Below are 16,432 nucleotides of genomic sequence, written 5' to 3' on the forward strand. Positions count from 1 at the left end.
ATGGTTTGCCCGATTTTCATTACCATATTCATTTAACCGAAAGCGTTTTTCTTATAGGTAAGTAAGTACTTATATTTTCCAAACTTTTGGGAAAATCATCCTAACATAGTAAGCCAACTTTAAGCAGATATATTGTTTATTGTTTATTTGTGTAAAAAAGTAAATAAGCATTACAGTTCATGACAAAACCAAGTCGCTTATATACTAAAATTACTATTAAAAATACGCATGCAGAAAATAAATATTACAGTCGTTATAAAAAATAAGAAAACAAATTACTAAACTAAACAATACAAATTCCATTAAAAAAAACTATACACAAATATTATTCAAATAAATTAAGAGTTTATGACCAAAACCACCAACACTGTCTGCAAACACGTCTATATGTGTGGCGTCCATGGACATGACATTGAGCATGGATAGAGCCCTCGCGGTGGGTGCGTTCGCAGCTCGGCGCGTGCGCATTACGCTGTATATACAGTGAGTCAAGTCATTTAAGAGTCGTACCTGTACAGTGGTGAGACCTGTGGTCTCCGCTAATTCTCTCTTCTCTCGTGGAGATGGGTACGGATTGTGTATGTACCAATCCCGTAGAACTGACCGCGACTTTTCCTGCAACAAATCAAACATTTGTGAAATATCTTAGACATCTGGCTTCTAAAAGTTCTAAATTAACTATTCATGATTTGATACACACCAAAAAATAACGTTTAGAGGATTGAAGGCACTGGTCCCACCGCGAGCTAGTAAACTATGAGCTATGGGCTCTAAAAACGAACAAAAGATAATCACTTCCGCGTAAATAAAAGAGACACGGCGATGTTTATAGCTACTGGCCCAGCGGTGAGCTATCAATATTGCCGTGTCTCTTTTATTTGCACGGAAGTGCTTATCTTTTGTTCGTTTTTATAGCCGATAGCTCATAGCTTACTAGCTCGCGGTGAGACCAGTGCCCGTATTGGATGCTAGAACTAAAAATGTTAGACGGAAGCAGATTCTAAAAAAAATCTTATTTCGTAAATAACTCGAAAACAGTCAACATTCTACTGAGGTCATATTAGGTTGGTCAGCTTCTTCTCGAGCTGGCCTGCGTCCGCTGTCACTGTGGCGTGGTACTTCTAGGACACCCAGTTTAATACGAGTAAATAGTAACTGAGAATTTAAGGAATGCTAGTGTTACATTGTTTTATTTTAACCTTTTGGTCGAAAAAAGGCCGTCGGGCCGCACAAGCAAAAATGCAAACATTAAAACGTCGGTACTAACTCTACGTTACGTTACCCGTGCGTTACCTCATAGTCTCATCCTTGAGAAAATTAGGAAGGTCTGTCAGCTCTGAAAACGAAACGCCTAGAAAGGTAGTCTGGCTCTGTCGCGCCAATCCACACGAGCGATAGAGATAGATATCTACGAGCGTTTCGTTTCGTGAGTGTTTCGTAACCGTTTGTGCCATTCGGCTACACACCCTGGGCTCATGGTCCAATACGCCTCTTCGCCATCTCCTCTGTATTTATTACCCAAGGTGTCCTAACCATTCTGCTTCTAGTTATATAGTTTGTTTATTTGTTAGTTCATTTTACACTAACCTTGAAACAGTAGCTAGTCTCTTCGCCGTCCCATATCGTCCTGGGTAGAGGAAACTTGCGCCTAACTCTGTATTTGCCGACGGCACCTAGCGGCCGCCCTCGTAACCTTTCGGCTTCCATATAGTGTGCTGTAACAAAGAGATTTTATTAGACTAGTTATGATACAAAGTTTAACCCTTGTCAACCCCTTGTTAGCCAAAATGGTGGAGATGCTGGGATTATCCATTTTTTAATATTTAATACTTCGTTTTGATCCCAAGTAACATTTTAGTGCTATAATTTTGATTGTCGACGCCAAAAGCTACTATAGATGTCGTATAAAGGTTTTCGGCGTGACCGCTTGTCGTATAAAAGCCTCCAGTAACACCTTTTAGCTCTATAAGCTTATACCGCTAAAAGGTGTTATTAGGAAGTGATGTAAACGTTTATATCACCATTTTATAGAGCCGCTATAGGCCTGGTCTATAGCAGGATCAAATATGACTACTATAGATCTATATTATTGTATAATAGTGTTAGGAATCACTGCTATGCAATCAATTTGCGCTATTAAGGTTCCCGACAAGCCGCTATAGTTGTTGCGTTATACAGCTAAAAGGTGTTATTAGGAAGTGATGTAAACGTTTATATCACCATTTTATAGAGCCGCTATAGGCCTGGTCTATAACAGAATCAAATATGACTACTATAGAACAATATTATTATATAATGGTGTTAGAAATCACTGTTATGCAATCAATTTGCGCTATTAAGGTTCCCGACAAGCCGCTATAGTTGTTGCGTTATACAGCTAAAAGGTGTTATTAGGAAGTGATGTAAACGTTTATATCACCATTTTATAGAGCCGCTATACGCCTGGTCTATAACAGGATCAAATATGACTACTATATAACAATATTATTATATAATGGTGTTAGAAATCACTGTTATGCAATCAATTTGCGCTATTAAGGTTCCCGACAAGCCGCTATAGTTGTTGCGTTATACAGCTAAAAGGTGTTATTAGGAAGTGATGTAAACGTTTATATCACCATTTTATAGAGCCGCTATAGGCCTGGTGTATAACAGGATCAAATATGACTACTATAGAACAATATTATTATATAATGGTGTTAGAAATCACTGTTATGCAATCAATTTACGCTATTAAGGTTCCCGACAAGCCGCTATAGTTGTTGTGTTATACACCTAAAAGGTGTTATTAGGAAGTGATGTAAACATTTATATCATCATTTTATAGAGCCGCTATAGGCCTGGTCTATAATAGGATCAAATAACCTACTAAAGAACAATATTATTGTATAATAGTGTTAGAAATCACTGTTATGCTATCAATTTGCGCTATTAAAGTTCCCAACAAGCCGCTTATAGTATTTTTAGTAGTCGTATTTTAACAGAAATTAAAACCTAACTATACCACTATTTTGGGATATAGTAGCTTTGGAAAACACTGCTACAGTATTTAACACTGTAGTAGTGATATGAATACCATTATAGCGCTATTTTGCTGTATAATGAAGTTTTCAGGACACGTTTATATAGCTTTGAAAAGCGTTAATAGTCGTTTTCTAATGCCTTTTATATCTCATCGCCATATACGTCACAATTACTCTTTTATATCACAGAACTGTGGAATAATGGTTTCGGTATCTCTTTTAAAACACAATAGCGTTATAGCTGAGTTTACTATATGTTTTATAAAAAAAAAACCTGTTTAGAAGATCTTTCTATAGTAAAACATTGAAAACAAGTATTGTTTTCTATATAAAGAACTTATAAGTTAAACTGGATCATAGTTAAAGTCTCATGCAACCCTAATTGAATCCACAATGGCGGGCTTATGGCAGTGAATGCGTATGATAAGTGACATAGTCGAAAAATAAAAGCGTATGTTTTACTTCTTGGATCCATAGTAGAAACTATGGTGCCAATAATTTTATTGTATTAAATTATATTTATTTATTTTATTCAAAACAGGTATAAATCGAGGGCGCACTTAAAATACTCCATTAAACTAATATTCTTTTAACGGTAAAATTTCCATCGCATACCTTTTTGCAGTAATGATGGAATTATACGAAATCCAAATTATTTTGATTGACACTAAACTTCACAAGTTCACACGCCACTTTTCATAAAGTTCCTCGTCTAGAACAGTTTTTGTTAAATATTACACACATTAAATTATTTTAGAAATTTCATTCATTCGCATTAAAAGGGACGGCAACTGCTATTACAGAACAAAAAACCTGTATAACGGAATCTCAAATGCTACTATAGCATAAATTGATACTATAATAGCGTTACTGTGTCCTCTATGTCAACAAATTAACACAATAGTCATCATCACATCACCATTATAGACCTTAAACGTCACGGATGATACTGCTATAGCCCTATTATATCACTGAATGGCTGCATAATTGCGCCAAATCGGCTCTACAGTACCAATATAGACTATTTATAGGACCATTTAATGTGATTTAATTTGGTGCTCTCGACCACTATAGGACCAGAAATTGTTACTTGGGATATACTCGTTCAAAATACAATGTAACTAAGTTTACCACTAAGCAACAAACCGTGACAATTCGCATAGTTCTACGGGCTGAACGTATGTAATTTTAAAAGATTTCTTTATGGTTCTTTGATGTTTGTCACCATGGTTTTAGCACTCAGCATTGATTCTACTGAGGCATGAAAACTAAACTGTTGATAATTCTTGTAGGTCTTACCTTTAAGCCACAAGGTTTGTAGCTTCGCATGGTTATGTGGACTAAACGTATGTGACTCCAGCAGCCTATACAACTCCTTGAAGTTCCCTCTATGGAAAGCCACCATGGCCTTGGCTTTTAAAACGGATTCGTGAGCGTGGAGACGCTCGCAGGCGGGAAGGGACCAGAGGAATCGGCCGAGTCGCTCGATGTTGCCAGCTTGTTGGAGAACCTGCGCAATGGAGAAGATGGTAAAGACAGTGAAGACCAGTATTAACATGTCTGAGAAAGGTAGTAAGGGGAAAATGTCAGAAAACCTTCACTCAAGATCAGAAAAATGTCTTTCTACTCTGCCTACTTTCTAAAAGTGTAGTAGATAGAGTGAAATATATGTACTTGTAAAAACGATTACCCACCAACTGGCTAAGGGCCATTTAAAAAGTGCGAGTAATCGTCGCGTACAAGTTCCAATTACATGGCGGCATTTGATTGGTGTTGAAAAGTATCTATCTTCAAGCCCGCAATGTAACTAAAATTCCATGAGAATTCGTACGCTGTGTAAATAATTTATGTAAGTAGGTACTCCAACTCAAATATTTAGAAAATAAGAAGTTTAAAAAACTCTACACGCAATTTTTATAAAATAAAAAATGTTTATTGCCACAACTACAAAAATGCACATGAGAAAAACAAACATTATTAGATAGGTAAAATTATAACAGAACTTATTCCAAAATATCAAAAGACGCATTTCAGATTGCAACAATAGGCGAGTTTCCAAATCAGCTTCTTTTTAAGAACTGTCAAAACGATTTGCTAATATGGAATTAATATGAAATCGTGAGGAGTGACGTCACATTTACTCTATACATATCTTTGACTTATCAAACAGAAAATACTGTCCATATTTTTCTTCTAATTATTTGGTCCTTTATTTCGTGCACTGCATAAAATATTTTATTTTAAGTATAGGAAACGACCCTATTTCATAATAATAATTTCACAACCCTTCAACCCCACGCGCTCGTTTACACACCGTCAAAAATCTGACGGTTGGCGAAATAATGGCTTCATTTTTGCTGTTATTCCGACACTTGCTGACAGCCAGTATAAGTAGACCTTGAAATCCGTACCAATAAAAATAGTGAGTAAAACATAAAGTAATGAACTAATGAAGCACCTACAAAAAAAAGTTGAAATGGAACATTTTAACGACCGGTTTGGCGTAGTCGATAGTGACCCTGCCTGCTAAGCCGCGGTCCCGGGTTCGAGTCCCGGCAAGGGCATTTATTTGTGCGATGAGCACAGGTATTTGTTCCTCAGTCATGGATATTTTCTATGTGTGTAAGTATTTATATATTATATATATCGTTCTCTGAGTACCTACCCACAACACAAGCCTTCTTGAGCTTACCGTGGGACTCAGTCAATCTGCGTAAGAATTTCCTTTAGTTTTTTTCCTATAGCAATACCTTATTCTTCTCATACAAAAGTGACGAAGGCTCCCCACAGACAGTCTTAAAAATTCATAATCTTAAAAAAAACTTGTATGCAATCTGACAGTTCAGATCTGTCAGTGTCTTGTCAGTGTCAGTTTGAACTGTCAGATTGCATACAATTTTTTTTTAAGATTATGAATTTTTAAGACTGTCTGTTGGAAGCCTAAGGCTCCCCACAGACAGTCTTAAAAATTCATAATCTTAAAAAAAACTTGTATGCAATCTGACAGTTCAAACTGACACTGACAAGACACTGACAGATCTGTCAGTGTCAATTTGCATACAATTTTTTTTAAGATTATGAATTTTTAAGACTGTCTGTGGGAAGCCTTAATAGTTGACACATTCAAAACGGTTGAGTTAGACGATGGTGCCCTATTAACCTCTTTTTTTTCCAGGCTATATGTATTACATTATAGGTAGGTAGAGTCCATACGGATACAGTAAAGTACAATGTAACCGATTCCGGTCCTAAAACTCATCTATTTAAAAATTTACATCTCACATATTTGCCACACGCCTAAAATAATTTGACAATATTTTAAAGTAAAAAAAAAAAATGACAAGACAACCCTTCACGTTAATTTTTAGTAGCAATACAATGGGGTTCATAATAAACTGGTTAATACGGCTACAGGTAGAGTAGACGCGAAATGCAACAAACGAGGGGGCAATGTCGGACATTATTATATGCACGTGTTGCATAATGATTATGATTAATTTTGAGATAATCATCCTGCTTTATTTTATACCGAAAAAGAAAAAACCTGAATGAGTATTTTACAGTGGCGGCTGGTGAAATTTTCTGCTAGGCAACACCAAAGCAAAAAGAAACCTACCTTAACATTAGGTACTTTACTAATAATCAATTTTAGGCAAGCCGGTGGGAATCTGCTTGTGTGGACCAGCCGCTTCTGGTATTTTGTTTTAATTCTTTGTACTTTAACGCATATTTGCAATTTGTATGTTTTTTTTATTTAAAGAAAAATTCACACCTCCGGCAGGACTTGGCCAACTGAGTCACAGAGGCCTACCAGAGGGGTGGTGTACGATTTTGCCATGCCTTCCCTCCATCGGTCCCTCCCCTCCAATAGTCAAGTCATTGAACAATTAGCTGGCTGTGGGACATGACGATATAAGAACAGATATAGTCAAAAAGAGTATTTCCATAATAGCAAGTCCTTTAGCATTCACAATTAGTTTATCTTTAACACAGGGTGTGTTTCCGGAAGTATTGAAAAAATCTGTGGTGAAACCCATACATAAAAATGGAGACATCAGTGAACCTATTAATGCTTACCATGGCTATGTAGATTCCACTATTCGTTATGGCATTGTAATATGGGGGAATTCTCCACTCAAGGAAAGGGTACTATTGATTCAGAAACGATGTGTCAGAGCCATTTTTCGTCTTAAAAGACTAGATTCTTGTCAGGAATATTTCAAAGAATATCATATTCTAACAGCTCCCTGTGTATATATTCTGGAAGTCTGTTTGTTTGTATATAAGAATAAGGCATTGTTTCAGCTTGCACAGGAACTATCATCACGTGAACTTCGTCCTCAATACAAACATAAAATTTTCAAGCCATACGCAAGGTTAAGGTTGACATCAGATAACACTTATATGATGTGCATCGCAATATTTAATAGGTTACCAGATAGGTTTAAAGACCAGAATCTCAGCAGATTTCGAAAAATGACTAAGCAATGGCTGATAAATAAATGTTATTATAGTTTAAATGATTTTTTTAATGACAATAATATTGATGATTTAGAATAAGGACTTAATATGTGTATAATGATAATTTTAATTTTTAGTTGAATAATTTAGTAGATATGTGGAACTAATGTGTGTATACCAGCGTGGTAGGGTTTGGAGGATAACATTATGAGCTATTAGACCTGCAACCATTGTAACCTAAACTCAACACACAATAAAATATTTCATTTCATTTCATTTCATTTCATTTCATTTCATCGGTTACACGCTTTCGGCTCGCTTTACCTGTAAACGGCATTTAAACAACTTGTAATATTAAATAAGTAGGTATAGCTTTTAACAAATAAAGGTTTCGAAACCTGAATTTAATTTATATTTTACAGTTTCTACCTAACCTAAGTACTTACTATACCTATGTTCCTACCTAGGGAGTACGGACTAGTCTGAAAATCAGAGCTAGATAGCTAACTGCTAACTAGTACAAACCGGTACCCACTGTCTAGACATGGGAAATATTTTTTTTTTAGACTACAAGGTTTTTCGGTTGCTATTATTTTTTTTTAATGCACCTACTTTTTTTTCCTGTGTAATTTCTGTAGGTTAACTTTATTTAGATTTAGGCTTCTACTAACTCTTAGTTAATTGTCATTTTCATCCATGTATGTATATACTAACAAAATATGTGTCTCTGTTACACCAAATAAATAAATAATCCATACCAATATTACAAATGGGAAAGTGTGTTTGTCTGTTTGTTAGTCCGTCTTTCACTGCCGAACGGATGACGAATTGTCGATTTAGTTTTTTTTTGTCTGAAGCTGAGATAGTTGAAGGATGGATAGTGACATAGGCTATTTTTGTCTCTTTCTATCGCGAGTCGGGGGCAAAATTTTAATTTTGTGGTAATAAATAATAATAATAATTTTAAACGTAATATTAAATTGTACAGTATTCATAATTGTGGCAATATTTTTTTATATAATTTCACGAGCACTTTTCAACATTAAACAACCCACGCCCATAAACAATAACAAATCCACATTATTCAATATCATCCCTTCACACTTAATATTTCGCCGGTGAATCCCATTACTCACCCCTCCAATTATGGGGGTAACCGATACCATCCATTAGGGGCTTCAGTCGTTATGGGGCTCTTTAGCGCCCTGGCAACACTGACGCATCTCCCGATATTAATAACCTAACCACAAAATAAAAATTTTGAAAAAACCCCCGACCGCGACATAGTGGACCGATTTTCATGAAACATGGCTAAGAACACTCCCGACTAACTCAGCTTTCGCCGAGTGTGGAATTGAAAAACGAGCAAGTGAAAGGATTCTATAGTTGAACCACGAGCGAAGCGAGTGATTCAAGAAAAGAATCCTGAACTTGCGAGTTTTTTAACACACGAGAAGTAAAATACATTTGCACCCGAGTGTAACACAAAACTTTTCCCTCACTATAGCGAGGAAACTACAACGCAAAAAATGCGTTTATCACTGCTTGCAGAACATCTTTATTACTAGATTCACCAACTTTTATCAATTTTAAAGCAGTTATTTTGACTTTATTCAAGGTCAAATTACTTTACCCACTAGTGGATAAAATGCGTTTTTACCCGCTGGTATTAAAGGACAAAACACGTGTTTCCGAGCTAGTGAGGGGAAAACAAAAAAAAACTAAATCTATATCGGTTCATCTGTTCGGGAGCAACAGACTTACACACAAACAGACAGACAGACACGTCAAACTTATAACACCCCGTCGTTTTTGCGCCGGGGGTTTAAATGTTAGATATGAGAGTAATGAGCAATTAATGATCCGACCCTGGGCTCCACGGAAGACCAGCGCTGTGGCACCATCTGTGCGAGAGCATATGCTGAGTGGTGTCCTTTTCCGACCACTATATCACAGTATAATAAAGAGTACTATCGTACAGTATGGCCACTCGCGCTCCCCGCTGAAAGTGCCGCCCACCCCCTTTCGGTTACCGCACAGTTACCGCCTGTCAAAAACACGAACAATCGACCTGTCATATCTCACTCATACAAGCATAGTACGCGTTCACCTACACGAGCTTAGACTGCGTGCTAGGATCGCGCCTCTTTCATATATTTGATCGCCAGTGTCCGAGGTGTGACTATATCAAACATTATGTATTTACATGTTGTGTTTATGTACTCTAGTATATAAGTACCTTCTTGGTCGTAATAAATGTATTTTCTTTCTTTCTTTCTTTCACTGGTCTGGCCATTGCATAAAAAAATTATGCGTGGAGTCCCCCACGTGGAAGAAGTGACGCTTCGTAACAGAAAATCCAAAAATTCTGTACTGTCACGTTTTTGCGTATAGTTCCATCTTTTGACTGTTTTAAATAGTTGACATTGCTATTTTTTTTTTTTTTTTTTATGGGATAGGAGATGGATAGGAGGCAAACGAGCAGACAGGTCGCCTGATGGTAAGCGATCATAATTATAATTACTTAAAAAATTGGCATATTCCTGGCATCAGTATAGCAATTTTTCAAAATTCGAGTTGGAAACACTGAACGTTAAACGTTTAACACTGAGTTGGAAGTCGCATTAGAAGTTTCACTTCGAAAATAGTTATTAAGAAGTTGAGATGTTACCAGACCATAAAATTATTAAAAAAAAAACAAAGTCAGTCAAGCTATTTCTGTCACTAGAAAAAAAATCGGCAAAATTAAAAAAATGTCTGCGCGAAATTGTCATACAATTTCATTCATTTCCATAACCTTGTAGGTATCAACCATAGACACCAAAAAAATTTTGAAAGAAATGTAGGGCTTATCGGTCAAATGTCTTCATATTGTAAGTGTGTTTAGTAAAACGTCCCACTTTGTCGGTTACCATTAAGGCGAGATTTACTTGTATCTTTATCTTATACTTTTAAACGAGCAATTCTGTATATTTATTTATTTATTTATTTATTTATTTATATATATATTTATTTACTCGACGATCTCGCAAACTCCTAACGATTGCTTTTTTTTTAATTACGTAGGACGTTTTTTTTTATTGAAAAATCTTCTAAATCCTTAGGTCCCACCGAAAACGCGAATTTTCGAGTTTTCGAAAAGTTTTTCTTCGCGCGCCAATCGTTCAGTAAAGTGTACTGTTAAGACAGAATTTTTTCGTTTTTGTTTACTATTTACTGCAAACACTAATTATGGCTAATAGTTCAAGTCTAAAACGAATAGAAAATACACTATTTGAGTTTTTGTCCGAAATACTGCCATCTCGTGTGATTACCTATAATTGTTAAGGCAAAATCTAACTTTCGCTCGATGAAGGTACTATTCATGTTTGAACTGATGGCGACATGTCAAGGATACGAAACTAAATAAAGCGATAATATTGCCCAATATTAATATGATTAAACTGACAAAGCGGCTTTATAGCAATCGTTAAAGTGGGACGTTTCCCGTGCACATTCACAACGTAGGTATAGCGCGTGTCTTTCTAAATCTTGAGTTTAGTGGAATTATCAACGACCCATAACACTTAAGGCCACTTGCACCAACGAAAATGGAGCGTTAACCTGAGGGTTAACCCACCATTTTATATGGAATTTGACAGCTGACAGCCCACTAACGCTGAGCTAAGTGATTGGTGCACGTGGGCCTTAGAAATTGATTGAAAATGTAGGGTTTAATTCCATGGAATTTTGAATTTCGCGCTTTTTTTGGTGCCATGATATGGTTGACCTGACCGTCTGTATATCGAGCATTCTACATATTACTTTACTGTAACCTATAATATGTAGGTACCTACCAATTGTCTGTGCAGTTGAGCGGAGTGATGCATTTGCACCACGCATAAACTTCTTACAAGTTTCTGTGGCGCATCTTCGTTCTTAAGATTTTTTGTAATTTTCTTTATGATATAAATAAATAAATAAAAATTCAAAGTCCTACGTTGTAGTTATTTTGACGTAGGCATATTGTCTCCGAGGTGGCCACAAATATTCGCCTATTTGCCGAACACACAGACACACACACACATGTCATCCGGTGTCCTAAGTAAACATGCACTTGCAAGAATTGCAAGCTGCAGTGTTGCCAATCTTGCCATTAAGTATTTTTAACGTTAACTGTAATGAACATGAACGCCATTTGAAAATATTTTAAATACACTAGTTACACTAGTATTAATCGATATAAATTGTCCATTCAGAACAACTCAGTTTCGATCCGAATTTTTCGACATGTAAGGCGGGGACGCTACTCTTGAAAACTTAATCAATCGAAACGAAATTTGAGATCTGAATAACATGAAATAATCTATGTCGGACCATTTAGGTTTTTTGGCTAATTGTTACCAATTGTGAAAACCACACCTTTTTTGCGCCCTAATCAATAAGGCCGCTTTTGTAATTTTTTGATAGGCCGTCTCACTAAACACGTGTTTTGTCGGGGGTTCAATACCAGCGAAAAATAAAAACGGTCGACATTTTATCCACTAGTGGATAAAGTAATAATCTGTTTGACCTTGAATATAGTCATTTTTTTGACCCCTCCTGTTTTTAAGTTGATAACGCAATAAGTGAGAAAATGCATTTTTTGCGTTGTAACTTTCCTCGCTATAGTGAGGGGAAATATTTTTGTATTTAGACTAAAACATAAATGTATAATTAAATACTTCTCGTGTGGACACCTTAAACAACTAAGCAAGTTCACTGTGGGTTTATTGCTCGAACCGACTCGATTCGAACTCGTTCGCTCTGCATACGATATAGATGGGACATGTCTGCGTTAAATAAAACCAAAACCGACCATTGTTCTTTTTTCACTGGCGTATTGGATCCAAACGGTATCGAGAGCTTATTCTTCATATATATTAAATTCGAATCGGGTCGCGACGGCTACCATTCTAACCATATCGTATCTAGAGTTAATTTTTCACCCAAATTAGATTCGAATCGGGCCACAACTATCTTATCCTAACCATATGGTATCTAGAGTTAATTTTTCACGTATTTTAGATTCGAATCGGGCAATGACCGAAAATTTCAGTTCCATAATTTTCTTACCTATCTTCCCTTATTTTCGCAACAGTTATTTCCAAAGGTTCCATTTGTGGGCGTGTCCCGCCCCGCCCAGTAACCGGATATCCGGTCGCCATGGCCACTGTTTGTTTTGAGGGCTCCGGCCAAATTGGAAATGGATCCGGGTATTGGGGGGTTAGAGGCGTTTTTAAAAGTGTTTATTTTAATCAAGTTCTTAAAACGAGTGGAGGATTCACGTGAAATCACCTTTTCATACAAAAATAGTCCTCATTTGAGTAATTTGTTATATGTCGAATACATACTTAAAGTTTTAAATGAATATAATGTTATCGGCCATGTAATGACGGGCATAAAAGATAGAAGCGAAGACCTTTAATTTTAAAATATGTTTTTATAGTCTTCTTCTTCCTCTCTGGATATTAATAATACATCCTATTGAAATATATACATAGTACATTACGATACAAGTGCGTAAAAAAGGTAGTTCGAAACGAGTGGCGATAAATTAAAACACGACCGAAGGGAGTGTTTTAAATCGACACGAGAATTTCCTTTTCGCACGTGTATCGTACGACGTTTTTCAGTACAGATGAGCCTCCAAAGTTTCGACCTAGCATATAATGAACCACTTCTCGCACTAGTGCGTAAAAAAAACACCATCTGTACTGAAAATATATTTTGAGTCAGTTTTTATACCTACCAACTAGGGCTTGCATTCCGGAATTCCGGAATCTCGAAATTCCGGAATTTCGGACAATTTTTCCGATATTACAGTTCCGGAATTGAAACACATAATCTCGAAAATTCCGGAATTGAAAAAAGATATATTTTTGGACGAAAACGTGTAATATCAGCCTGGTTATTTTACAAAACTACCACCGCGTCTATAAAAGATATGTAAATTCATTAAGTTAGACACTCCTCGGATTCAGGTAGTGCCTATTATATGACCAAAGGGTTGCATCTAGGGCTAGTTAGAGCGAGATAGTGTAGTTTTAACCCGCTAATATTATACCATTGTCACTTTCTGGTTTTGCTCTCAATTGTTTTAGCTAATAAGTGAAATATATAATCATTTTATAGTAAATATTTGTTGTAGATAGTTTTGTTTTGTGATAATTTAAAATGACTAGCCGGGAGTTGAGTGTTATGCTCGAATACTGAAGGACAATTAAACATAAATAAATAACATTAGGTACATTATTAATATTATTATTTTATTGGCGTTATTTATGCTCAATTTATTAGATCGAACTTAAATTTCAGTAATCTTCTTCTTCTTCCTCCTACCCTTATCCCACGTTATGTGGGGTCTGTTCGATGTACTCCTCAATATAAGATCTTCTTATGAAGAATGAAGAACTCCAGGATAGTACTATCTTCTTTTTATTAACTTAATAACTAGGTACAAGTAGGTTAGGTAATTTTTAATGAATCTATAGAGATATATGTGTAGCCGCTTCGGCTGTAAGGTGCAGTCTAATGTAGGTACGCGGCGCGGGGAGCCGTGACGTATGTGTGTGACGTCATGTGTCGTCAACCGGTCTTCGTACGAGTACTTGGGTAAACGTATATATATTGTGTTGTGTGAACAGGGTCGGTACAACATGTCTTCCTCTTCCATTCTCCCCTATCTTTCGTCATCTCAACACTCACATCTTTCTTTCTCATGTCCTCTTTCACACACCCTCCTCCTCCTCCTCCTCTTCTTTCCTCTTTCTTTTGTTTTCTTTCACAGTTTCGTTTTCTTTCAACCCCTTATTTGCCAAGAGTGGCATTGAAACCTGAGTAGTTTCATGTGCTCTGCCTACCCCTTCATGGGACACAGGCGTGATTGTATGTATGTATGTATGTCCTCTTTCACACAATCCATCCATCGTTGTTTGGGTTTACCCCTCCCTCTCCATCCATCAACATTCATCTCCAACATTCTTAAATTTCAGTAATAATCTAAATTAATCGTTATTAAAGCGGCATAAACTCAAAATTTTACTTCTTTTCTCATAGCACTGAATATTTTAGGCATAAAGTCTTAAGTTCAGAAGCAAATCGTAGTATTTGGTATTACATTCATTCACAAGCATAACGTCGTAGTTAGTTTATACACTTTTCACAAAGACGTGTGCATATTTTACTAAACTCTATCTAAGTCTGTTACCACTTACCACAAAATCAAAAGATTTGAGAAGCAAATGTATGGAAAATGATGTATATAAAAGAATGATTTATTTTTTTACAAAAAAATAAGGTGTAGGTACATGTAGGTACCTAGGAATAAATCATAAAATCTGTCTTTTTGGGCTAGCTTGGATATCTTTTGTCCCTACTCGAGTCTGATAAACTAAAGGTAATTCAATATTTCTTTTATTACAGTTATGTGAACAAGACGTTATGCAATTCTTGTAAATTATTACTTTTATATTATTTCGATGCTCAATGGATAAAAAAATAACTTTAACGTTGACCACTATCAGAAAACCTCGTTTGTATCGTTAACTGTAGTTCTAAATACCTTGCAAGACCGATTTTGACGCAAAATGGGCTTTCCTCTAAAATTACTAAAATGAAAATTTCAGTGTTATATGCCTTTCAGGTACGGAGTTATTGTCTTAAACGTCGATTTATAACAAATTTCAGTTTAAAATTGTATTATTTCATCAAAAATCCACCAGATAACTAAACCAAAAAAAATTGTTCAATTCCGGAACTAGTTCCGGAATTCCGGAATTGAAGTCCAATCTCGAAAACCAGTTCCGGAATTGAAAACCGTCCGATATTGCAAGCCCTACTACCAACCACAGTATGCCCTATGAAAAAATCCTCCTGCTCTCCAGAGTTCATTTATTGTCTGTAAAACAAAATATAGTCCGGCCGACCAGTTTGGCCTAGGTCCTGGGTTCGAATCCCGGTAAGGGCATTTATTTCTGTGATGAGCACAGATATTTGTTCCCGAGTCATGGATGTTTTCTATGTATATAAGTATTTGTATATTATATATATCGTTGTCCGAGTACCTGCAACGCAAGCCATCTTGAGCTTACCGTGCGGCTCAGTGAATCTGTGTAAGAAAGAATGTCCTATAATATTTTTTTTTTTTCTATGGGACGATAAACGAGTACAATCGACCATTTTTTTAATTTTCACTTTTTAGAAAAAAAGGCTTGACAGATTTTACATTGGCATCAACATACTTTAATTTTTAATCAAGTACAGTCAGCCAAAAAAGTGGATTACCACTCACTTTTCGACCTTATGTGTTTCAAATAGAGTCAAAAAGCGTTAAACTTTCCTGGCTGACCGTACCTGCCTACCTACAACATCGATAACAGGGTAGGTTTATCTAAACAGTCGTCGTCGGAATCAAATAACGGATGACGATATTGACGATAGAGACGGCTTATCGTATGTGCAGTGCAGTGTTGCAAATTCTCTTAATAAATAAACAGGAAATATATTATTAAGTATAACGAAAGGTTCCGTAGGTCCTAAAGGGGGAGTTTCTGAAAGTCGCAAGTAGTGCCACAGAATATAATATAATAGTACACTTTCTTTCTTTGCACAATATTACAATCGAAAAATCGAATCAATTTGTTTGAATTAAAAAATCATCATATGAGGTCGAGGCCTATAAAGCACCTTCAAAATTTTGCAGCAAATATTGATAACGTAACCTACATATAAACCTACATATAAATGACACAATAAACTTTTTCTTTGTAAGTACCATTAGAAGCTGCGCAAACGCAAGCACACCTTTAAATACAAATTTATACCAAATCAAAAGATAACCAACTCCCATTTATCCTTAAAAAGGGAATCTATTTGTCTCTGGTTTATCGCCGCGTATGACCAACATCAAAACAATAAATTTAAAAACA

The 16,432-nt window shown here is 36.1% G+C and overlaps 1 protein-coding gene across 1 annotated transcript in view; it reads right to left on the reverse strand.

Annotated features, from left to right (window-relative positions):
* LOC125237205 (homeobox protein SIX2-like) overlaps positions 1–16,432 on the reverse strand; it is a 37,535-nt gene that overhangs the window by 11,484 nt on the left and 9,619 nt on the right. Inside the window, exons 3-5 of the mRNA XM_048144200.1 lie at positions 4,323–4,533; positions 1,588–1,715; positions 511–615 (exon numbers count right to left, since the gene is read on the reverse strand). Coding sequence (XP_048000157.1) covers positions 511–615; positions 1,588–1,715; positions 4,323–4,533 — 444 coding nt within the window. The remainder of the gene's footprint in view (positions 1–510; positions 616–1,587; positions 1,716–4,322; positions 4,534–16,432) is intronic.

This window comes from Leguminivora glycinivorella, chromosome 20, assembly GCF_023078275.1.
Source record: "Leguminivora glycinivorella isolate SPB_JAAS2020 chromosome 20, LegGlyc_1.1, whole genome shotgun sequence".
In the NCBI taxonomy this organism is placed as follows: Eukaryota; Metazoa; Arthropoda; class Insecta; order Lepidoptera; family Tortricidae; genus Leguminivora; species Leguminivora glycinivorella.